Genomic DNA, 24,783 nt, shown 5'->3' with positions numbered 1-24,783 from the left:
GATGGGATCTGTTCCTCTGCAGAACTGGTTCTTAAATTACCCCACAGCTGAGGCTAAAGGAGACTTCTGGTGCATTCTGTCTCCATCCACCCCATTTTATTCTTCATTGATGTTAAAAGTCTTTTATCCAAGACATTCACTCAGACATTGGCTACAGTGCCAGTTTAGTTTTGTCTAGTCTTTCCTATCTGCCAGAAGGAAGGCATAGCCTAAATTTCATACCCACAGGGTAAGTGGGGCAAATGTTGGGATTTGAGCCAATAAAGTAGAAGCGCTTCCTGGGAAATAACAGAAAATAGAAAACAGCTGAGTTTATTCTTCTGCGCTGCTAAGCTGTCTTTCATTCATTCAGAACTATAACCAAGCTGCCTTTGCCCATGCAAAATTAGGGCATGAGGTAAAGAACATCCAGTTTTGTGATTAATTAAGATTCACAGCTCTGTATCAAGTTATTTGAAGCCTTAATATGCTATGATGAGCTGTACTTTTCCCCTCCATTTGTCCTGTGCAGCTCTGGAGCACTGAGGAGTCTCCTCTTTAGCTCTGACAGTGGGTTTCTGTTCAGTGTAAGGTAGCTTAATTGCTCATTTCCTCTCCCACTTTGGCACTCCATATCCCATTAGAGGCTTTTCTGTGATCTACAAATAGCAATACCCTTTAATGGTGTAATTAGAAGGCTGCCCTTGGTACTGGAAGTTCCTTTTTAGTGATGCTAATACATCCTTTGCCTCTGAAAAATCAGATTGTAGCCAAGGACCAGGGTTGTGTACAGAGTTGTGACAGTCCCTGGATTAACATTCATATGGAATGTGCTGGGTTGGGGGGAGCATTCCCATCTGCACCCAGCTGAACAGATAGATAGAGATAATTAGAAAAAAGACAATGTTTCCCAAACTCTCCCAGCATTATACTGTGTGTTCATGGTTCTCTGGTGATGTGGCCCCCAGGAGCTGGGGCCTCAGGAAACACAGTGTGTGCAGTTCTAGCTCCCTGCTCCATACTGCCTGAGTCATGGCCCCAGGAGCTCTCTTTGGGGAACACATGCAATGGAGAAGAGAAAGGAGGCATTACTTGACCTTCCCATTGCTAAAAATCCCTCTTCAAGGCAGCACAGGGACCTGAGAGCTGATGTTCTGGAAGGAGTCACTGGATAACTGGAGATAGAAAATGAGTGGTTGATACTGCCAGCAGATGAGAAATCCTGAGTGCTTATTAATCAGGATAATTGCCCTAATGGGCTGTGAGTGCTCCCAGGAGGTACCATTTGGTTGCTCTTTGTTGCAGGAGGGAATGCAGCTCATTGCAGAGAAACCAGAGACTGAGGCCGTGGTGAAGGAGAAGCTGACAGGTCTCCACCAAATGTGGGATGAGCTTGAATCCACCACCCAGACCAAGGCTCAGCGTCTCTTTGATGCAAACAAGGCAGAGCTTTTTACCCAGAGCTGTGCAGACCTGGATAAGTGGCTGAATGGTTTGGAGAGTCAGATCCAGTCAGATGACTACGGAAAAGATCTCACCAGTGTCAACATCCTGTTGAAGAAGCAGCAGGTAAACAGAGCATGGGGTGCAGCGAGCAGGCAGCAGATACCTGCACTAAAAGGAATGGGCAGGGCAGGCTTTCAGTTTAGAAAAGAAAGAACTGCTTTTCTTTCTTCCTATTCTTTCATGTATCTTTAAGAAGAACAAGAAATTCATCCAGCAACAAATCAGACAATTGTTATTAACATGGTAAATCCTCACTGACCAGCATGTGTTCTCCCTTCTGAGGAAGCTGTTTATGTGCCCTAATTGTATGAATAGCTTTCATCCTGGTTTACAGGACCTTTTTGCCATGTTTCTGTTTAGATGCTGGAGAATCAAATGGATGTCCGTAAGAAGGAGATAGAGGAACTGCAAAGCCAGGCAAGGGCTTTGAGCCAAGAGGGCAAGAGCACAGATGAAGTTGATGGCAAACGCCTTACTGTAGAAAAGAAATTCTTGGAGCTGTTGGAGCCTTTGAATGAGAGAAAGGCCAACCTGCTGGCCTCCAAAGAGATCCACCAGTTCAACCGGGATGTGGAAGATGAAATTGTGAGTATCAAAGAAATCCCATTCCCCAGCCAGTAGGAAAATGTTGGAATACTGCTGCTTTTTGCAGCTTGAGTGTGTCAGCCTCTTTCTGCTGTCCCAAGTGTATCTGGGGTTGCTTGAAATCATGTGTACTCTCTCTTTCAGTTGTGGGTCGGAGAGAGGATGCCCATAGCTACATCTACTGATCATGGACACAACCTCCAGACTGTGCAGCTACTAATAAAGAAAAATCAGGTAAGTAGGTGCTGTTAGAGCTCCATACCTGCTGTTTCTCCTTAGTGCTGACTAATTCGGGAAGGAAATGTTTGGGGTAAAACAGTGGGTGCTGTGGCATGACCACAGGTGGTGACACAGCTCCAAGTTGTCCACATGATCTGATGGTGTGTGTTTTGCTGACCCTCTGGAGTTAAGAACCCTGACTTGTATTTTCTTTTCATTTGCGCATTGTCTCATCAGTCAATTTTCTCCCATGTAGACCCTTCAGAAAGAAATCCAGGGTCACCAGCCTCGTATCGATGACATTTTTGAGAGGAGTCAGAACATTATCACAGAGAGTAGCCCCAATGCTGAAGTCATTCAGCAGAGACTTGCAGACTTGAAGCAGCTGTGGAACCTCCTCATCGAGGAGACAGAGAAGCGCCACAAGCGTCTGGAGGAGTCTCACAGGGCTCAGCAGTATTACTTTGATGCAGCCGAGGCTGAGGCCTGGATGAGTGAGCAGGAGCTCTACATGATGTCAGAAGAGAAAGCCAAGGTGAGCAGCTCCACAGAGACACTACTTTGACCTTAATTTCTTTGCTGGAGGGAGGCAGGTGACATAATTTGGTGTGGCGCTATGGAATGGTAACATAAACAAATGTAACTTCCTGGTGAAGCCTCAAGTGATCATGGCTTCTACCTGTTCTGACATCTTTGATAGTGTGCAGGATAGACTGTGCTGTATGGAACCAGGGAAGCATCCTCGCACTGCACAGGGCAACTCTGTGCCTGCCTTCACTGCAAGGACAGGATTGCCAGTGTGGTCTAGTTAGGTCCAATTTTCTGTTAGTTTTGAATTACAGTACAATGCACCTGGCTGTAAAATGGGGCCTGGTGGTCAGTCAGCTGCTACCACTGTCACCAGCCTTGACTCCCAGTAACCATCAGCTTTGACTCCCAGCTTCACACCATACCACAGAGAACGCAAACTTCTGTTTTCCAAGGAGGTGTTAGTGCTGGAGCTTGTTTGTTATTGACATAAATGCACGATGTTTCCTGCCCTGGTAAAATAAAGCTCAGCTTTGTATCAGAAGAACACATTCCACAGGTGTTCAGTCTCCAGCTAAAAATGGCTTGTTTTCTTTTTTATCTATTGCTAATAGCTCACTATGCAAAATATTGCATTGAAAGGGATTTATTGACAATATCAGTTAACGCTGAGAGTAGGAGGCTGGCTTTCTTAGCTATAACAGTGCATAAAAAGTTTTGATTGGAACTTCTCCAGACACTTTGGTGGAGAACCCATTGGCATGGACTGTGTAGGATTTCTTTTCTTTGCCCCATGCTGTTGTTGAGATGCCTGACAAGTGGTGTGTCTTAATCTGTTCCATGTTTCTGAGCCCTGCACCAGTGTTGTGGAAACACATAGTTTCCACACTCTGTGGAAACACAGAGTTTCTTCTTCCACATAGAAGAGGAAACTCAACATACTCAATGCCCAGCTGATGTAATTTTGTTCTGCACCCTGGAGAGGTTGATGCATTATCTCTTTCACTCATTATTTTGCTTTCTGGGGGTACCATTTGCTGTGACATCAACTGTTCTACACCACTGGCAGAAGGACTTGTCTTCAAGCTGTACTTGGGAGCAGCTCCTTATAATTCTTCCTGTCATTTTCTGTCACCCTTACAGGATGAACAGAGTGCAGTGTCCATGCTGAAGAAACACCAGATTTTGGAACAAGCTGTAGAAGATTATGCTGAAACTGTGCACCAGCTTTCAAAGACCAGCAGAACTTTGGTGGCAGATAATCACCCAGAAAGGTATAAACTTCCATTTTTAATTGGTTCATGAGTTCTTTTAGCAATTCAGTCCCTTTGGGTGGTTGTGACACACAAAGGCCACCACAGAGATTAAGTAGCTCAGGGGCTCATACAGAGGAAGAGGAATTTAGCCTCACTCAATTCAAGGTATCTGTTGGACCACCCTGACTTGGCCAGAGAAATCAGCAGCTGCTGATTTCTGATGGTTCTGGACCTGGAATACCTGTCCCCTGTGTAGGCTGCAGTGTCAGGTCTTGCAAGCACTGCTGAACATCATGGAGGCAGAGCAGTCCTCAGGCCATGGTCCAGATCTGCTCTTCCAACCAACTTTAATGTCCAGCAGAGAAGGTCACTGTCATTAACCCTTCTGCAGAGCTCCCCAGGATCTGCCTCTTCTCTTTGAGATTCCAGCAGAATCAGAGCCTGGAATCAGATGCTTTAAACATGGGCACATTAACATCTTACTTTTGGTAAATTTATCTCACTTTTCATAAATGGCTTTCCCTGAGGGAGAACTCAGGAAGCTTAAGAACCATTTTGCAGTAAGAGCTGCAGCTCAGCAGACAGAATTCTCCACTGGCTTCTGCTGCAAAGCTGATTCCACTCTGAGGCTAATGTATTTAACTGCTCAGCCTGCACAGACTGGAAGGTGTCACTGGCCTAGGCCAGACACACTCTGCCTCCCGTGGAAGGTTGTTATTTAACTCTAAAGCACTCTCTTGTGGTCATGATTGCTTCTGATGAGAACAGACTTCCTGGCTGAGCTGTCTGAGTATTGGAATAACATCATCAGCTTTACAAGGCAGATGGAAGGCACTTCGACAGCACTGTATGGCTCAGACAAAATAGAGGCAGAAGATACAGCAAGTAGAAATATTCATCCCTTGTGCAAATGCTGAGCTTTAAAGGGTAAGAAACCCATGAGTGCTGCTGAACTCTGAAGCAGAGTTTAACTGAAAAGGAGCTGCTCCCTGCCTCAGCAGCTCAGATCCTGCTTTGGGAGAAGACTCTGGTGTGATCTGTGTCCAGACAAATGGAGAGCTAGGTTCCAGCTCCCCTCTCTAAAGCCAGGGGTTTACAGTGCAGGACAGACAAGCTTCCCAGCTATCACTGTCACCTCTGCTAGCAGAGGATTGGTCCAGCATGTCCGAGTCAAATTCCTGCCTGCAGCAGACGTGTGTTCTGTGGGTTAAATACCTCGAGTGACTTTTATTCCTTGCAGTCTTCCCCATTTAGTTTTGCTTGCAAAGGCAATGCAAACTCTGTGCCGTTTGGTTTTCCAGCGAGCGTATCAGCATGCGCCAGTCCAAGGTGGACAAGCTCTATGCGGGCCTGAAGGACCTTGCTGAAGAGAGGAGGGGCAAACTGGACGAGAGGCACCGGCTGTTCCAGCTCAACCGCGAGGTGGATGACCTGGAGCAGTGGATTGCCGAGAGGGAGGTGGTGGCAGGGTCCCATGAGCTGGGCCAGGACTACGAACATGTCACGGTGAGTCCTTGGAGGGGCCCCACTGGGTGCTGCTCACAGGGGCTGGCTTGGCTCACTCAGGTTTCTCTGTAGCCACAGTGCTGCATGAGGCTCTTTCTGTGCCTTCCAGATGCTGCAGGAGCGGTTCCGGGAATTCGCCCGGGACACCGGGAACATCGGGCAGGAGCGGGTGGATACTGTCAACCACATGGCTGATGAACTCATCAACTCCGGCCACTCAGACGCTGCCACGATCGCTGAGTGGAAGGATGGACTCAATGAGGCCTGGGCGGATCTCCTGGAGCTCATTGACACAAGAACACAAATCCTTGCAGCCTCTTATGAACTGCACAAATTTTACCATGATGCCAAGGAGATCTTAGGACGTATCCAAGACAAACATAAGAAACTGCCTGAGGAGCTTGGTAGAGACCAAAACACAGTGGAAACACTACAGAGAATGCACACGACATTTGAGCATGATATCCAGGCCCTGGGCACCCAGGTGTGTGGCAGGTGAACTGTTGGTATGGGAACCTGAGCTGCAGAGTTTGCTGCTGCCCTTGGCCCCTCCATGGCTGGGAGACAGAGTGCTGCCAGCTGCTTCTCACGTGTAGTGCTGTGGGAATAACCTCACCTGCATCCTTTTCTTATCTGTCTGTCTGCTGCTCAGTCATTGCATTCAGTTGATTATCTAAAGCAGCAGTCTGTAAGTACACGGGCTTCTGAACAAGTTGGCAGTTGTTGGATGTTATTCCGTTTCCTGCCCTTGGTTGAAGAAGAAATGAGAAAGGCAGAGAGCTTCTGTATTGATTTAAAGTACAAAATATGAAGGAATGTATAAGCCTGGTTGGCTTTTTGAGGTTTGGTTTTATTTTAGTTGGTCAGTTTAAGTTTTTTTGTTTTAAAAAACACCAAAAATCCCAGTCAAACCCTTTGTGCTAAGCACTTTTCATTTTTCTTTTCTGAGAGGCAAAGACCTACAGAGAGGCTTTCTGTCTTGGTTATGAACCTGGGCATTCTGAATTAAATATGGCCTTTCTTGGTGCTTCTTAAGAGCAAAAGAGTTCTAAAATCCACAGTTCAGACTAAGATTTTTAAAACCATCCAAACTTGATCTAATTCTAAATCTTTTTAAGCTAAGGTGTGCCAAGTAGAAGGTGGCAGCTGCTCATACAGCACAGGGGGGATTCTAAATCAAAAATACAACATTCCGCTGTCACAAGGAGAATTTGGGAAGAGAACAAGTTTCTTAAGAAGTGGAGGAATTACAACTGACTGTATTTATCCCAGTAGGTCAGGAAGAAGCTTTTATGGCCCAGCTGCCAGCCAATTTTTTTATGTTGGAATTTACACTAAAACAAAGGAATATAGAGCAAGCATTTTATTTTCCAGGTGTTTTACTTTCAAAAGCTGTAGATTTTATACAGAAAATGGAAGACATTCACAAAACATCAATCCCAGTCTCTCAAAAAGGTAATTATAATTAGGACCTAAGTGAAGGAGTATGTAATTACAGCACAGAGCTGTGGGGAAGGCACTTAGGATAATTTCTGAGTGAAACAGCCAGAGCACTGAGTGAATAATTTTGAGAGAGGCATGGTCTGTGCCTGTAGATAGAAGGCTGTTTGATTTGATGATAAAAAAAAATAATTATTAGACAAAAGCTAATGGAATGTTTCCTGGCTTGCAAAATATGGAAAACAGTCAGGAATTAGCATTTGCCATCCCAAGGCAGTGTTTGAAAGGAAAAGATTTCTAATAGCAGAAGGTTCTTAACATTTCCACATTTTCTTCTCTTTGAAGTCATTATCTACGTTTTTGAAAAATAACCTCTGTCAGCTGCAATAGTGGTTTGGATACGGAGTTCCCAGGTGCTTTTATGAGAGGTCCCTTCCCAGGTCCCTTATATGAGAGGAAGGGAATTTGAGACGAAAATGGTCCCCGTTTGCCCTGAAATGTAAGACACTTGATTTTGGCACTGTGTCTTGCAGTGGGTTCAGGCAGTGGCAAATCTTTGCTATTTTGGGGGTCCCTTGACCCTACAGTGTTCTCAGAGGGATAATACTGGCTTACTAACAGCACAGACTTTTCTAGTGTGAACAGACCAAATCCATTTGCTGTGACTTTAGAAAGCCCCTCAAGTGATGAATTAGCAGGTAAGTGTCTCTGTATTTGTGACTCAGAAGTCACAAACCCACTGATGGCTTTGTCTCTCCCAAACTGCTGCAGGTTCGACAGCTGCAGGAGGATGCAGCGCGCCTCCAGGCTGCCTACGCTGGGGACAAGGCCGATGACATCCAGAAGAGGGAAAATGAGGTCCTAGAGGCATGGAAGGCACTGCTGGATGCCTGTGAGGGCCGCAGGGTGAGGCTGGTGGATACAGGAGACAAATTCCGCTTCTTCAGCATGGTTCGGGATCTCATGCTCTGGATGGAAGACGTTATCCGGCAGATAGAAGCCCAGGAAAAGCCAAGGTAATGCAAGACATCCCTTCTCCATCCAAAGATAAGGCTGCAGGCCACCTGAGGAACATCTGTAGGGCTCAGTATCACTGAGAGTGGCTTTCAGAGCCTGCTGCTGCCGCAACTTGCTCATGTGGATGGCTGCTGGATTAATTGCCATGGAAAATTGTGCCGAGAGAGATTTGGTCTCACACTGGGGTTATTTGATCTCTGATTCAGGCCAGAATGGTGCTGTTCCTTGGGAAAGGCTTCCTCAACCACGAAGACAATCTAGGAATCAATTTTTTCGTTATGGAGTTGTGGGTCAATTTTAAAAATGTAGCAGCTGTTGAATCCAAAATCTGTGTTTCTGGTAATTTTAGGGATGTTTCATCTGTGGAACTCCTCATGAACAATCACCAGGGGATCAAAGCAGAAATTGATGCCCGAAATGACAGCTTCACTACGTGCATTGAGCTTGGCAAGTCTCTGCTGGCCAGGAAACACTATGCATCTGAGGAGGTACTGTGCTCCCTGCATACAGCCATGGGCTCCTGGGGGTTCCTTACAAGGAACCTGCCCTGTGTCACCCACAGAGGAATAATGACAAGTGTCACCTTAGGGACTAGTGCACTTATGTGCTGTTGGGAAATCAGGGTATAACTTCTCTCTGGCAATTCATGGTGGGTAACAGAGGTGACATTGAGATTTAAAGTGTCATTTTCAGCCCAGAAAATGCAAAGAAGTTGCTGCATTCCATTCTGCAGAGAATGGCTCTAGGATGGAAAGATGTCTTCTTTGAGCAAGGGCAGAGGCAGCTGTGAGACAGCCTGAACTTCCTGCAGGGGAAATGCAATGCTGTGGAGAGGCCTGCTAGGGGAATGAGCAGGAAAATGTTTGTTGTGTAGAGACTAAATTCAAGGAATATTAAGAGAACCATATCCAACTGCTTAAAGCCTTGATTTATTTTATGAGATGTCTAGGCCACAGGATAAAGGCTTAGCCCTTGGTTCTTCTGCCTCCCTTTGGGGAAGGGAGGATAACCAAATATTGTGAGGCACTTCCCTCTCAGGAACAGGAGAGCATCTGTAACAGTCCTGAGCAGCACGTTTTGCATAATTCACTGGAAAAGGGCAGAAGATTCAGTGCCTGATTGCACTATTTACATTTGTTTGCCCATTACACCCTTTTATCAAATACTCTGTGTGCTGTAGCTTTTAACAGACACTGAATGCTTATGCTAATGTGATATTTTAATGGAAATGTCACATTTATTTATACTTGGAAGAGAAAAACAGCTGTTGTTTGCATGGTGAAGTCACTTCCTGAGGAATTTGTGCTGTGTCTGTCAGTGCAGGGTTGGGGGGAGCTGTTGCCTGCTGCTTGTGTAACAGCCCTGCTCTCTCCTCTCCATCCAGATCAAGGAAAAGCTCCTGCAGCTGACAGAAAAGAGAAAAGAAATGATTGACAAATGGGAAGACAGATGGGAGTGGCTGAGACTGAGTAAGGAAACCCTTGGATTTCTTTTGGGCTGGGCCATATCTAACTTTCTTCACTGTGCCTTTCTGAGCATTGAAAAAAACCTGCAGCTCCTCACTTTTCTGTTACAGTGCTTGGCAGTGTGTTTGTGCTGGAATAGCTGCAAGGTTCACACCTGTTGGTTGTTAAATAATGAATTTGAAACCAAGAAACCCTCACCAAAGGTCTTGCTCTATATGATCAAATTTGGAGTTCGGTGCAGTACCTCTACTGTATTTGCAGGTGTCACATTCCAATTTCTATGCTGAAATTAGTAGGTCACAGCAGATTAGAACTGAAAAGCACACTAAATTTGCAAAAGGAAACTTGCATTTTTCCTAAAGCAAAGCCAATAGGAGAAATGTCTGTCTTTTCAGTGACCAGTTTCACTGAACGTAGCTAAGGGGAGCGCTTAGCCAAGTGTATATACTTTGTTCCCTGAGCTGGGTTTAGGTAAATCCCAAAGCTGCCTGATGACTCCATGATGCTCGTCTTTGTGGCATGAATGACACCTGTGCCCTCTCTGCTCAGTTTTGGAGGTGCACCAGTTCTCCAGAGATGCAAGCGTGGCTGAGGCCTGGCTGCTGGGACAGGAGCCCTACCTGTCCAGTCGTGAAATAGGGCAGAGCGTTGATGAGGTGGAGAAATTAATCAAGCGGCACGAAGCCTTTGAGAAATCTGCAGCTACCTGGGACGAGAGGTTTGCAGCGCTGGAGAGACTGACCACGGTGAGTGTCTGAACCTCCCTGGCCATTCCTTTTGGCTGGTGGTTTGGAATAACTCCCAGCATCACCAATGTGATCTCTGTTTCTTGGTTGTTTGTTGATTGACCCCAGCCAGCCACACAGAGCCTGAAGTTTCCTATTTCCAGCCATACTAAAAAGCCCTCTTTGGTTAATTTGAACTCAACAACTGCAAGGAAAAAGCTTAAATGATAAATGACCTAAAGAGTCAGCAGGAGCTGTCTCAGGCCTGGGTGTAATGACCCAGAAGAAAATTTCAGCGCTGAACAGTTTGCTCCAGCCCTATGCTGTACTGGCTGGCCAATTATTTTTGGTTAAAGATGACAGTGGTGGGAAGGGAGCAGTGATGTTTGTTGTGTTGTGACTGCTCCAGTACAAGGCTGTATTGTCCACTAGGAAGACACAATAATCAAAAAAACCCCAAACCCCAATATGAACACAACTGCAGTGTCAGTCATTAATGCTTGGAGAGTGTTTTACCATATTTGGAGAACAATTTGGCTTTAGACACTACAGTTGAAGTGGCCTGGGTTTTCACACACACTGAGTGTCACAGCTGCAGACAAAAGGAACTGGACTTTCTCAGCATCTTCACAAATCAGGCTGGTTTTATGGAGATGGGCAATCTCAGGGATTCAGACAGGAAACATTTTATTTCTGTGTTTGGCAAGCAGACAAGAAGATATTTTGGATATTTTAATAACTTAGGCTGTTTTCTTGTTTGTCTGGGTTTTGTTCTAATAGAATGAGTTGGAAAATAGATGTGGCCAGTGGAGGGCTGCTGTCAGAGGATCTGATGCTGATGGCCTCCCTGACAAATTCAGTGCCACAAATGCTTTTAAAGACTGATGCCTTCCAATTTTATCCCCATTCACTTTAATTTCAGTAATGTTTCAGAAAAACATACAGAGTTGTTAGTTTCTAGAACACCCCACAAAAAATGAGCCGTGTTTTTAAATAAAAAACGTTTCCTCTCCCAGCTGGAACTGCTGGAGGTGCGTCGGCAGCAAGAGGAGGAGGAGCGGAAGAGGCAGCCGCCCACTCCGGAGCCCAAGGTTGCAGAGGATGGAGACTCCAAGAAGCAATGGTGAGCTGGACTCTGCACTTCCCTTGGGGAGCCATTGGGCTGAAAATGTGCTGTAAAAGGAGAGGAGGTTGTATGGGTTTGTAACATGACCCTTGTTAGAAGACTTGGTGGTTTATGGGGACAGGACCTCTCCCAGATCCCTGAATTCTGTACCAAGTTTGTCTCTGCTGAGGCATCCCTGGCCCAAAAGTGGGAATGCTGCTTTTGTCCCCTGGGCCATTGCAGTTTCTGAACAACCTTGGCTTTTTTCTTTGGTAAGCATAATTTACAGATTTTAAGCCATTTATTAAATTGCTTATGTGATAAGAGGTTTATTTGTAAGGTAACTGTCAGTAAAGTCTGGTTAAATTTACACTGGATTTATTCAGTTGGGCCTGAGGATTTTAGGAACATGCTTGGATTTCTTAAATTAATATTCTGTAAGAAAATCTCATTTTGTTGAACAAGATGGGTGACTTCCAAGAACCTCATACAATTTATTTTCTTTTTCTTCCCTCCAACAGGGATGGGACAAAAGGAGAACAAGTTTCCCAAAATGGTCTGCCCTCAGACCAGGAATCTCCACGGGTTAGTTACCGCTCCCAAACCTACCAAAACTACAAAAACTTTATTAGCAGACGGACAGCCAATGACCGCTCACGGTCTGGACTGTGACCCACAGAATCACTTGCAGCAACAGAAACCTTTTTTCAGTATGGTTTACTGCTACTGGTTTAATCTTTTGGCTTCAGATTTCCCTGCTGCTTTTCTCTTCCTTCCCATCAGTTGACTTTTATTTAATTAGCAGCCCCTTGGACATATATTTGCTTCACTTTAATCTTTGTTTATTTGAATCTCCCCACTGACACTCAGTTGCTTTAAGGTGACACATTTATTTAATGTTATTTACTGTGAGTTTTTCATGTCGCTAATAGTATTAAGATTTTCCAGCAAAAGCGTCCTTTATATGAGTAATTGAGATGTAATGAGATTACATCCTAATGAAGAAGAGCACTAGGACCTGACAGGTATGACGCATCGAGTTATACTAACAGGTCTCAGCACGGCAACTTTATTAAATCAGCTGCATTAGCAAGAGTTATGTACCAGGCCAAAGATAATCCACACGAGTGAGTGGGGCAGGAAGGGCTGGGAGGGGGGGAGTGTGACTGTGGACAAATAAAAGCCTTAAGGTTAGTTTGTGTAACATTCCATGCAGAATGGACTCACTGACTGCAGACACAAATAAACGTGAAATAAACCATTCAAAACCAGTATCTAGATTTATCTGGGGGTTTAGTCCTCATGCAGAGTTGTGCTCTTGCTGTGTTGGGGTCCCATCTGGCCTCAGTCTTGTCCAGTTGGCACTACAGCAATTTTATTTCTGGGCACCAGAGAGGCAGGGGTGTAAATGAGAGTAGGGTATAACCCCTTGGGGAAAGGATGTGATGCTTTCCTTCAAAAACTAAATAAAATACACTGACTAAGATCCCAGCTCTTTATTTTACATAGGTGCAGGCTGAATGCTCCATGCCTTACTCACTCCTTGACAGGGGGTGTTGCAGTGGAGTCAGGATGCATGCCAAGAATCCTCACGTGCAGCCATGACAATGCCAGTAAATGTCTCTGGAGTTAATGCAACACGGAGCTGAATCTGGCTCCCCTCCCCACCCCTTCCTGCAGAGCCTCCTTGTTTCAGTTAATGCTTTGAGTGAAAGGACACTTCTCTTTGTTGCTGAGCCTGGCTCTCTGGGGTCACATTCAGTGCAGGAAAAGCTCCCGGCAGGCTGGGATCTGTGGATATCAGGGCTCTGGCAGGATATGCATTTCAGCACAAGTTTGGCTTAAGGAAGCCCATCCTAGTTAGGTCTGAGTCTGCACACAGACTCTGCCAATGCTCCACAGTACATAGCAGTTCTGTCTTTCTCTTACTGGAAATAAAACCTTTTGGCTCTTCTTTAGCATTCAGTCCTGAAGTGAGCTGTTGTACATTCTAATGTTTATAAATTCTCTACAGTTGTGGCAGGGAATGTGAAGTGATCTTTAAGCACATCCCAGATAATAATCTTGTTGGTTAGACAGCCTTATACATCACCTGTTTGCTTCTTTTGAAATTTTATTTTATTGCCATGCTACATTATGCATTTCCATGTTCATCTTTGCCATCTGCACTTCAGTCTTCCAAGAGAACTTCCAAGCTCAGTTTGTTGAGTCCTGTATTGCAATACCTTGGGTGTACAGAGCTGTGTCAGTGAGGTACAAGATGTGCTGCTGTTGATCAGAATTTTGGTTTCTGACAACTGGCTGTGCAGTGCAGCTGGATTGTTCTGTGTGGGCTGAGCTTGTGAACTGAGAGCAGTGATTGAAAGGATGTGCTTCAGTAATTGTACTTTTGTCTTTCCACTTCATGATGCATGTTTTTTTTTTTTTTTCTTTTGTCAGGATAACAACATATAGCTTCTTAATGCTTTTTAAAATTCCATATAAATTTATGGGGATGCTCTGGTGGCTGCCCTGTGCCTCGAAAGTGTGTCAGTTCTCGGGGCAGGATAGCTGTAGTTTCAGATTCCACCATCTGCAGAGCCTTCACATGTATTTTGGTGAAAAAAGTAGTCTGTAGAAGGAATTTATTGAGATAGACTTTTTTATTTGTATTAGTACACTTACATAAAAATTCCACTTTAATTATGATGATGATGATGAAGAAAAAGTAAGTTGTTGATTAAGGTCATCATTTCAGGCACTAGAGGAGTAGGATTTCATCTATTTATTGCAGCCTGTGGGTCTGGCTAAAGGCATTAGGAAGGTCCTTTTGATAGAGCAGCCTAGAGGTTGGCATCTGTTTGCATCTGAAGCAGGCAAATCATCTGGTTCTTAATCTGTGGGGCAGAGCCTTGAGTCGATGAACTGAGCAGATGTTGCTTCAAGCACTGCGAAATCCAAAGGGGCACCTGTGTCATTGTTACCACCTGTCTCGTTGCATGTCCCAGTCCTGCTTTAAAGATTTCCAGAGTAGCCTGTAGCCACTAAAGTACTTCCAACTAACCCCTCAGACCCCACTGAGAGAACTGTATCATGTACACAAGACCTGTTGTGTTGTAACAGGAATTTGCTGTTGCTGTTTGTCTTCTGTGGCGTTGTCTCCGCATGCCCCACGCATGTTTCCATTAAAGTGTGTTCAGCTCCTGTTTCTCCTCCGTTTTCATGACACATCCTTCACAGAGCTGTTCATGATTTATTTTGCTTGTTTTCTGTTAATTGTAGATAACATGTGAAAGGAAATAAAACCTGAAAGAGCATTAGAAAAGCTTTTCATAGCCCTTTTACAACCAGTAGAATTTGATGTAGAAGGTGCAGGTCCGATGATGTAATTAAAGTTGGCAGTTACTTTTCAAAGCCACAGGGTTGCAACACTGAATTCCATATTATTTTCCATATAATATGTTGAGCAGCTGTGCAGTGGCTGCTGATTTGAAACTGGTCTGGTTTACCTCAGATTAGGGGTTCTAGGTACCCCCCAAAGCAGTCCTATTTTTACATCTGGCTGGTACTGCTCCAGCAAATGCACTGCTTTCTGTGTCAGTGCAGGGGCCAGGTATTTCTGGGGAGTTTATTTAAGTTGTGGAGATGAGTTTCTGTGGGCTGTGTGATTCTTCAGTGCTGGTAAGAAGTGTCAGGTGCCTCAGACAGGGCTCCAGCCAGCAGCTAAGCAGAGTTTGAGGTTCAGGAGCTGTCACTGGACAGAAAGGTGTGCAAATGGCTCTCCTTCTTCTTGAAGGGATCTGTTGGTGCTTGACACTGGTGATGAATGGTGACTCAGGGGTTGTTCATTCCACTACCTGTGTTCTGGCAGTGTTTGGATAAACTTCAGCCTCATCTATTTACCCTCTCCCCCACTTTAATACAACATTTTTGTTTTACTTTGAGATTTGGGTACAAGTAGTGAGGGTTGATGGCTTAGATTGATTCTAGTTGTGAAGGAGCAGTGTAAGGCTATGTGTCTTTAGGGACGGGGTAAACCAGATCTGACTGAAGTGCAATGTGAGCTGTGATTCTCTCCCTGTTTAAGGGCATAGTGTCTGTACTCTGGAGGTTTAGGTTGCTAAAGGCAGTTAACCAATCCTTCCCATGTTCAGAGCAAGCTGACACTCAGATCTTTATAAGCCAATGGTGAGGTACAAGGTGTGAGGCACAATAATGGATACTGGGCAGGTGTAAGAAGTTCTAGCAAATGGTGGCAAAATTGAGTGTGTTGCATAATAATTTGGCTGCTTTTGATTTGTCCAGGCAACATGTAGAAGTGGGAATGTCTAATTATTGTGCCATTTACAAAAACCTGCTTGCCTGTATAAAACCAGTCCAGAATGTTTGTAATCTACTAGAGCATTAGCAGCACTGAGCTTTAGTAACTTGCTAATAATAATACTACACACTGGTTGTGTAACTCCTGAGCTGCTACCAACGGCTCTACACGTCAAAGTAATGGTACAAGAAAAAAAAAAAAAAACTGGGACCAAGCTGCATTTCAAAAGCTTATAGCCATTAGGATTCCAATTTAAATGATTTTTGGATGAATGGCTCCTGAAGACGTCGCCAGCTTGACCAGTGAGAGCTGCTGGAAACACGGCTGCTCTCTAGGCTATCGATCCCAGTGCGCCAGGCAACGCGACCAACAAAGCAAGTGATGGGCAAGGCCTTGGTTCTGTCTTTGTCTGGGGGTAAATAGCTGTGTGATGCTGTGTGACTGTGGTGGTTTTCAGTTCCTTTAACCAAAATCCAATCCACCTAATAACGCCAGTCTGAACCAGACCTTGATCAATTGACATGTGACCTCATTCCCCTTGTCTTTACGATCCAATATCCTAACTGGGATGGTGGAGATGCATGGTGTAATCTTTCTAATTTCTGCATGTTTTGATTTTGTTGTGTCACTAGGGGAACGGGGAAAGCGGGAAAGGAGCTTTTACAGAAACAAATCAATTGCACACATTTTTGTAAATGCTCCTGGGGAGATTGTGACATCTTTCTTTGCTGACTCATAGTTAATACCGTTTATGGACCTTTAATGCCCCAGTAATGCCATAAATGTACTTAAGGTGGCTGATGTGTATAACTTCTACTGTTCCTCTAGGTTTGCAGAAAGTGTGATTGTTACTGTTCCAAACATTTGAGTACTTAGCAACAGAATTAAATGCTCTCATTCTAGGAATAACAATATATAAAAGAATTGACCAGCAGAGCAAAGCACAGTAAAATTCACACTGATGTTCAGCTGCTTTTATTTTCCTGTCTCTCCACCTATAAAATGGGTACTAATCCATTCCTACCTTCTAATTTTCTTGGCCTCCTGTGTCTCCATGGAGTGTGAGAAAGAACTTACTGGCCTGTGTCATAGTCCAGGCAAAGTTTATACACAGCCATGTTGTGCAGGGAGACAGATTAACTGCAGAATGCTCAGTGCTGGGGGCTTCTGGCTGAACGTGTTCTCCACTGTTCCTAGGTGGCAGAAACTGCAGAAACCAATGAAATGGTCAATGGAGCTGCAGAACAGAGGATGAGTTCCAAAGAGTCCAGTCCCATTCCTTCCCCGACATCAGACCGCAAAGCCAAGAGCGGCGTTCAGGCCCAGACTGCTGCTACCCTCCCAGCCAAAACGCAGGAGATCCCCTCAGCCCAGATGGAGGGCTTCTTACACCGCAAGCATGAGTGGGAGACACACAGCAAGAAAGCCTCCAGCAGGTACAGTGCCCGATGTGTAACACAGGCAAGGCAGCCCAGGACTCTGCCCAAGACAGCACACAACCATCTCCAGCCTTCTCTTAGCTCCCAGAGACCTCCCAGGCTCCTGTTGCTGTAGGGGTGGGGCTGCAAAGCTGAACAACATATGGGGAACAGCAGTCTGAAGATATTTGGTACAAAAGGCAGCGTTAGCCACATTTGTGAGGTGGAAAATCAAGTCAGAGGGATACCACGACTTTCCCACTCCACATAATGGATTTGTGGCAGTAGTGGGATTTGATTCCAGATCTCTCAAGTTGTACGTTACTACAAGAAAAGAAAACCATGTAGGTATGAGACTAGAAATGTTCATATTCTTCTGACATTTTCTATTTGCACATTACCACTTCCCACCTACTCTGTAATCTGTTCCGCATGAACAGAGGACAATTGGTGCGCCATAGTCAAATCCATTCCCAAGGAATGTCCTGCAGGTCTCAAACAGGCAGAACTTTGAGATTTGTCTGCACTGAAAAAGCTGACTGGGCTCCTTCATGACCTGAGAGAGCTCTTTAAACCAGATTTATGACTTGGCTGACAAGGGAAATGTTCACAGCAAGTGCTGAGCTGCAGCAACATCTGTGAGATTTGGTAGGAGCCAAAGTACTTGGCAGAGCTGAAATCTCAAGTGAGTACAGCAGTACCAGGATTTTTGTGGGGCTGGAGTTGTTCACACCAAACAACACCTATGAGGCAGTGACAGCCACCAGTACTAGTGTCTGGGTATTCTTATTTCCACTAATTGTTAATTTTCACAGTTCTATTAAGAATGAGGTGGATGATGCCACTAAGAGTATTTGTGTCATTCACGGATTTCACACAAAGTCCATTCCATTCCATTCATCAGTTTGCAGCACAGTGAGAATTCCTTCTACAACAGAGCACTGCCATAAAAAGGTCAATCATCTTCTGTCTCAAGAATGTAAAGTACCCAGTCTGCCAAACAGTCCTCCCACTGTGAGGACAGGCTGATGTGCTGTCACATGGAGCTCTGGGAATCTTAGTTCCCTTTGGCTTTTGTCTTGAAGCTGTGCTTCCATGAAATAATTCTTTGTCTGTAGTTCATGGGACAGCATAGGCTGTATTCACATCCTCACACAACCAATCTCCAGTATCTTACAGAAGTAATGACATTTGGTTTCTCCAGTTCTGCAGGTGAGAGCATTGGATTTATAACTGCTCTTGTTGTTTCCCATGTCTCAAAGGTCATGGCATAATGTGTACTGTGTCATAAACAACCAAGAGATGGGCTTCTACAAGGACTCAAAAGCTGCTGCTTCTGGCATCCCTTACCACAACGAGATCCCTGTCAGTTTGAAGGATGCAGTCTGTGAAGTAGCAGTCGATTACAAAAAGAAGAAGCATGTGTTCAAGCTCAGGTAAACCTGGGGCAGTGTTCTGCTTTGGGAAGAGCCATGGGTGGGTGTGTTCACTGGGAAACCCAGCCCAGGAACTGACCATGAATGTTAACTGCAGCACCTGCTTTTCTATCCCTGAGCTGTGGTCCATTCATCAGAGCGAGCAAACACCGAACAGTGTTGCAGTAATCAGGGCACTTTCATCTGGGACAAGACCAGATGTTGTGCCTGCATTTCACAGTGCTGGGTTTTTAGCCGCTCCCTCTGGAACTGGTGGAGACCAGTGATCATGGTTCTGCTCTTTTCCAAATCAAGCCTCTTGTTTAATTTTTTCAGTATGAATTTAGGAGACTACTGAACACATCTCACATATTCAGGTCTGGAACATATAGTTACAGACCATTTCACTCAAATATGTGAAAGACCTGTTGCTCAAAAGTTAAAAAAAAAAGCTTTTCCTTGGGAAACTCTTTGTTTTACTGAGCAATCTTCTAGTGCCAACAGTTAAAAAATATTTATCATTACACAGCTGTGAGGTAATCCTATCAAAGAAGACTTACTTTATTAACTGATTGGGTCATGTATTCCAACACAGGTGTTTGGGGTCTTTTGGCAGAGAAGAGGTGGTGGTGGTGTAATTTTATATTGGTACAGGAATCCTCTAAAGATCAGAGAATCCCTATCTGGGGAAAATTTGCTTTATAGAAAATATACATGGAAATATATAGCAAATATTTAGGGAAATGTACCTTTCTTGAAGACAGACCTGCAGCTATGTGATTCATCCTTTAGACGATTTTAAACCTCTCTGAATTGCTAGTGGAGGTATATGCTGTTCCAAATCCAAAGTTAGGCAGAAAAACCAACTGCCCTTTTTCCCAGAGCTCCATCACCTGCATCAGGCCCCTCGGTTACTTGCATGTAGATATTTCCTTTACTCAAGCACTGTTATTTTACTATTTAATCCTTAATTTCCTTTCATGAAGAGTTGTTAAAATGCTTGCTTTTTGTTGGGAAAGATGAGGAAACCTGCAGCAGAGCTCCTGCTGCCCCTGCCTCCTGCTTGTTCTGGTGATATTCAGTTGTTTTGTCATTTCTATGTATCATCACATTGTTAAATGTATCCCATTTAAACCACCTGAGTAAAATCAGCAGGGGAATCAAACAGAAGGGAGACTCTGGCTTTCACTGTGAGGAGAAGCAGCTGCTCATTGCTAATACTCAGAGCAGGACCTTGAGGCAGCACCACCATAGCTACAGGAGCAGCTGCGCAATTTTGCAGAATTTCACAGGAGCCATGAAAACTCTGGGTGCTGCCTGTGACATTTTTCTTTTGAAAGTATTGAATAAACTTTGATAATGTGTTTTGCAAAGGAGAAAAGATGTACCTGAAAGAGCAACTACTGAGCCAGCAGCCGCATGGCTGCTGTACCACCCTGAGCATGTTCAGAGCCCAGAGCTACTACATGTGTGTACTACAACAGGGGTTGTTGGGGGCATTTGGCATATGGGCACTGTCCTGTGCAGTCCTGTGTGCCTTGTCCTCCTGCTCATGTGCTGAAGCCAAACAAGCAGGAGTTGAAGCACTGTGACCACTACTGGGCTAAATTTGTGATGGTGTTTTCTTTACAGATTGACCGATGGCAATGAATACCTCTTCCAAGCCAAAGACGATGTAAGTGTGTTTTTCTTATGGTTTATTACTGTGCTGTCTGTGCTGCTGTACCATGGGGAGAAGCAGCTGCTAAGAGCTGGTGTGCACTCTGTGTGTGGGTGATGCGTAGGCCCAGGGCTGCTCAGGTACAGCCTCTAGGAGGTGTCTCTGGAGGTGCACAGCCAGAGGGGATGAGCTGGGGCTGGTTTTCCTTGCATTTCCACCCGGGTCCGTTCCCCCTCCACACTGTCGCGGGAGTCATAGGTGTGTGCTGGCTGTAACTGTTTTGTGCCTTTGGGGCTTCTTGAAGGAGGAGATGAACACGTGGATTCAGGCCATCACATCAGCGATCTCTTCAGACAAAATCGAAGTGTCCCCGACCACCCAGAGCACTCCAGCCTCCAGCCGTGCCCAGACCCTGCCTGCCAGTGTCACAATAACCAGCGAGTCCAGCCCTGGCAAGCGGGAGAAAGACAAAGAGAAAGACAAAGAGAAAAGATTCAGCCTTTTTGGTAAAAAGAAGTGAATTCCATCTCCACACACTGCACTTCTCTGACCGTTCCAGTGGAATTCCAGCATGCGAGCTCAGAACCAATACGTTACTCTCTGTGCCTCATGTTCCTCAATGTGATTGAAATTTTTTTATTTATAGAGCGTTTTAAAATAAAAAAAGCCAACAAAAAAAAATAATTTAAAGTTACAAATGTATGAGGTGCATTGGGCAGCTTCTGTAGGAGAGGGAGGACCAGGTTTTGGGGGTTTGTTTTTGTTTGGTTTTTTTTTTCTTCTTCTTTTTTTTTTTTTTTTAATGAAGTTAATGTAGATTAGATCTTAATATTTAAACTGTTCCTCAATTTTGTGAGGCTGTCTTGGAAAATAACCCACTCCTAGTGCTATTGGTATGCAAGGCAGCGGTGCTTTCGAATCTGCTGTGCACATGAGAAACCAATGTACAAATTCTCAAAGGCATTCACTTCCAGTTAAGGTTGTTATGCGAGTCCTGACTAGTAGAGCCTTCCCCTGCGATTCTAACAGGAATTAAAATGGTAGTGTGTTCTCTTTGCTGTAACAGAGTGCAGGTATGCATTGACTCACAGCCCCAACGTTTAACACCACCTTAAGCATCCCCACATCGAGTACGACAGATAAGAATGTTGGTGTTCGAGATGGATTAACAGGCTGGTACAGTTTTAAATAAGCTGTAATTTCAAATTTATTTCTCTTTTTTTTTTTTTTTTTCTGAAATACATTATATTGTATGTTTCAGATAATTCTAGTACAAAGTATAATAAGACTAGATGTATAATAAACCCTTTAAAATCATCAATAAGTGTAAAAGTGGAACTGAAGCATTTACTGGAAAAGTAATGTTACTCAAATGGTTACTTGCTTGTCAGCTGCAGCACTGTGTGTTATAATTTTGCTACATTACCTTGCTCTTTGATACATAGTGTGCATTTCTGTCACTGTAACTATTGTAATGAAAAATTTTCATCTTACTGCACAATCAAAAATTACATTTAATAGGAATGAACTTTCAATGACTGGGCCTGTAGTCAAGAGTAGTACTGGAACTGGCTTTCAGTTGTATCGAACTGTACCTCTAGACTTTTATCCTGTCTGTTAAATATATGCGATGTCATTAAATGCTTTTAAAACTAAATATGCTGGGTAAGTTTCTTATTTCATTTCTGACAATGTTAAATCATAATTTTGAAAGAGGATCAAAAATAAAGTTATTTTAAAATGTCATCTCTCCTGTGCACTGAAACTGATGTCTTTAAATGTAATTCCATTATTTTGTGCGGATGTTCATTCTGAAATAGTTGTTTTCTCTCTTCCCACTTTTCTTTCTCTTCACTTCCCACCTGCCCTCCCTTGTACCCTGCCTCCCAAATTAAGTGCCAAAAATAAAGAGAAAAGGAATTAAATTAATATTTTGAAAAATATTCTGATATAGATAATTTTTGTGGGAAGTGAAACCAGCAGAGTGGATGGGAGTAAGCACATCAGAGGCTGGGCAATGGAGTTCCCTGAACATTTACCTGATGGAGGTAAAGCTCCATGTTACAGTTGGCAGCAAAAGGACATAATTTTGAGTAAGCATCAGTCTCCAACTTCCCACCCACCTTTTGCTCAAGTGCTTACATCCTTTCCTTACCTTGGATGCCACCTAGGGAACCATCTAATAGGAATAGCTCTAAGAAGATCCAATATGTTTTAAAGTCAATGAAATGTAAGGAACCCGTGTTTTAATGTATCGTGATTGTTAAAATCCGCTCAAATATTAATTTTGGTAGAAAGCAGATAAACTGCAAACTCACGTGTTTCCATGTGACAGTTTCCTGAACATGTGACCAATACAGTGTCTTAAATTATTTTCATGGAGTGTACAGTGTTCTCTGGGTTTTTCTTGTTTTCCAAAGTTTTTGGATATTAAACAATGGAGTATTCATGTATTCATGCAAGTTTTTACTCTGTAATGTTATGTTGTTCTAATTATTAGTAAAATGTAGGCTAGTATTGTAAATGTAAAATCTAATACATTAGAAAAAGCTGAAGTTTAGCCTTATTAGAGACTATGAAACGATTTTCTGAGTTGATTAATCTGCACAGAGATGTTGATGCCTTACATATGTGTCACTTCAACTGAGCTGGTGCAATTAGCAGTCAGGCAGATGGATCTCGACAACCTGTGGTTGTGGTTCTGTAGTGACTTGGTTGAACATTGCCTTTAGAGTTATTTCCTTGTTTGTCTCACTCCTTACTGGAAATTGTTCCCAAGAATGACTTGAATAAAAATCCTTTCTGCTTAGGGACTGATTGGAAGTTGCTGAGGAGCAGGAGTGAATCCCAGTAAGCCTTGGAGCCTCAGGGAGCAGTTTCCGGCAGAGAGAGGTCAGAAGAACCTCCCCAGACAGTGTCAGTCAGAGAAGTCAAGTCAGGGCACACATCCGTGTGCCAGGGCAGGAGGGAGAGAAGTGAGGGAATCTCTTGGACCACGTGAAGGGAGGGACTGCTCCTGGAAAATACATGGGGAAGAGGAAACTACAACGGTGGGTGGTAGAAATGGGGCTGAAACAGGAGCAGGATGTCAGTCCCACTGGTGTCACCTGCTCAGAGGTGGCTGTGACACTTTCTGAATTGCACCAGTGACTTTGGCTGGACCGCTGACAGTTGGAATGTTCTGTTCCTCCTGGAGCCACACTGAAGGCTGAGGATTTCTAGTACAGGGTAACACATTACTGCAGCTTTTTTTGTACCTAAATTGTGATATTTCCTCTGGAGATACACTGCAGAAGTCATACAGAACCTGAAAATTTTCAAAGAAAATTAATAAAGGCAAACAGCTTCCCAGCTGTGTTGCTTGTCATTGATAAGAACAGGAATTGTCCTGTAGTCAGGTCAGTCTCCTTTTTTCCATCTTGGAGGGACCCTCACATCATATTCTAAGCTGAGGGAAGGTGTCAGAGGGTCCTTCAAATATCCAGGCAAATTGAGCACAATGTGGGGAAAAAACCCAGAACTCTTTAGCCATCAGAATTTAGTATGTGTTGGTGGGAGGGTTTTCTTTTAGATTAATGCCAGTAATCTGTTAATCCATCTGTTCTGCACATGGAATATGCTGTGGTAGGGCTGTACTTTGTATGAAAGAAGATTAATGGTAATGGTAAAGGAAAAGAAATATTGGTTTAGATGTTTTTCCCTTCACCATGGTCTCCTTTCTTATGGTTGAGTTCTCAGACTTTAAATGAGTAAGGTCTTTCCGAGTCTAGCTTCGCAATAAATAACTTGCAGGTATGAGAGTTTTGCTACTTTTGGTGGCTGGTTTGTTGTTGTTGTTGTTTTTTGTTTGTTTTGTTTTTTTCCTACCTTTGCTAATCACAGGTGGATGAAGAAATACAAAAACTTAAATCCCAATGAGTTGAAACAAACATTAGTCCTTTTAATTTAAAAAGCATAGTCAGAAAAGCAGGCTGTGCTAAATCCCTGATTAACGTTAAGAATGAAATTACTGGAAGAGGTGGACACCTCATCCCTGTCCAGTGGAGGCCACCCCCTCAGCAAGTGGCTGTGGCGTGTCCGGAGCGCCTGGAGCAGGTGCCGTGCTGTGGAAGGGGGCGCAGGGCTGGCGTGTGCCTCAGCTGCCGTCCCCGGGCTCTGCGGAGCCGCCCGAGCCCCACGTGGGCGTATCCGCAGTGTGTCATAATGCAGCACGGCCCGCCCGCAGCCCGAGCGGGACCCGGCTGCCGGGGCCTCGCCCGCGGGGCAGCCCCCAGGACACGAGGCCAGGGACATCAAACGGGCTGCTTGGCATTATAACACCTAATGGAATGAAAGGAAAGCGTTTTGTGCGTCAGTGCCTGCCGGATCCTCCCCTGATCAGCACCACCCTCCAGCTGATCAGCCTGGTCGTGGTGAACACTACAGCTACAGTGCAGCGTGAATACATATTTTTCTGTGTCTGAAATATAATTTATTTTATATTCCAAAGTTAGGAATGTCACACAGTACTCTGTTAGATGAGACGCTTGGGTGGCTCATTACGTTGTAACGGCAAAAATTATTTGGGCCTAACACGAATTTTGTTACAAGTGTGTTGTTGCTACCGCTGTTGTTCTCCTCCCACGCCCAGCTGAGACAAAACTGTCCCTTGCTCACCG

The 24,783-nt window shown here is 44.3% G+C and overlaps 1 protein-coding gene across 7 annotated transcripts in view; it reads left to right on the top strand.

The window, feature by feature from the left end:
- Nucleotides 1-21,782, top strand: part of SPTBN1 (spectrin beta, non-erythrocytic 1) — a 117,740-nt gene extending 95,958 nt beyond the window's left edge. For all 7 annotated transcript variants that reach the window (XM_053936973.1, XM_053936972.1, XM_053936974.1 and 4 more), the window contains 17 exons: nucleotides 1,285-1,548; nucleotides 1,846-2,070; nucleotides 2,215-2,304; nucleotides 2,546-2,824; nucleotides 3,961-4,091; nucleotides 5,375-5,579; nucleotides 5,689-6,063; nucleotides 7,791-8,035; nucleotides 8,386-8,524; nucleotides 9,421-9,505; nucleotides 10,052-10,248; nucleotides 11,244-11,350; nucleotides 11,854-11,917; nucleotides 16,830-17,068; nucleotides 18,313-18,486; nucleotides 20,098-20,140; nucleotides 20,430-21,782. In XM_053936973.1, the coding sequence (XP_053792948.1) occupies nucleotides 1,285-1,548; nucleotides 1,846-2,070; nucleotides 2,215-2,304; nucleotides 2,546-2,824; nucleotides 3,961-4,091; nucleotides 5,375-5,579; nucleotides 5,689-6,063; nucleotides 7,791-8,035; nucleotides 8,386-8,524; nucleotides 9,421-9,505; nucleotides 10,052-10,248; nucleotides 11,244-11,350; nucleotides 11,854-11,917; nucleotides 16,830-17,068; nucleotides 18,313-18,486; nucleotides 20,098-20,140; nucleotides 20,430-20,645 (3,078 nt within the window). In that variant the 3' untranslated portion in view covers nucleotides 20,646-21,782. The remainder of the gene's footprint in view (nucleotides 1-1,284; nucleotides 1,549-1,845; nucleotides 2,071-2,214; nucleotides 2,305-2,545; nucleotides 2,825-3,960; nucleotides 4,092-5,374; nucleotides 5,580-5,688; nucleotides 6,064-7,790; nucleotides 8,036-8,385; nucleotides 8,525-9,420; nucleotides 9,506-10,051; nucleotides 10,249-11,243; nucleotides 11,351-11,853; nucleotides 11,918-16,829; nucleotides 17,069-18,312; nucleotides 18,487-20,097; nucleotides 20,141-20,429) is intronic.
- The last annotated feature ends 3,001 nt before the right edge of the window (nucleotides 21,783-24,783 follow it).

This window comes from Vidua chalybeata, chromosome 3 (genome assembly GCF_026979565.1).
Source record: "Vidua chalybeata isolate OUT-0048 chromosome 3, bVidCha1 merged haplotype, whole genome shotgun sequence".
Lineage (NCBI taxonomy): Eukaryota > Metazoa > Chordata > Aves > Passeriformes > Viduidae > Vidua > Vidua chalybeata.
This window is presented reverse-complemented; position numbering and strand designations above follow the sequence as displayed.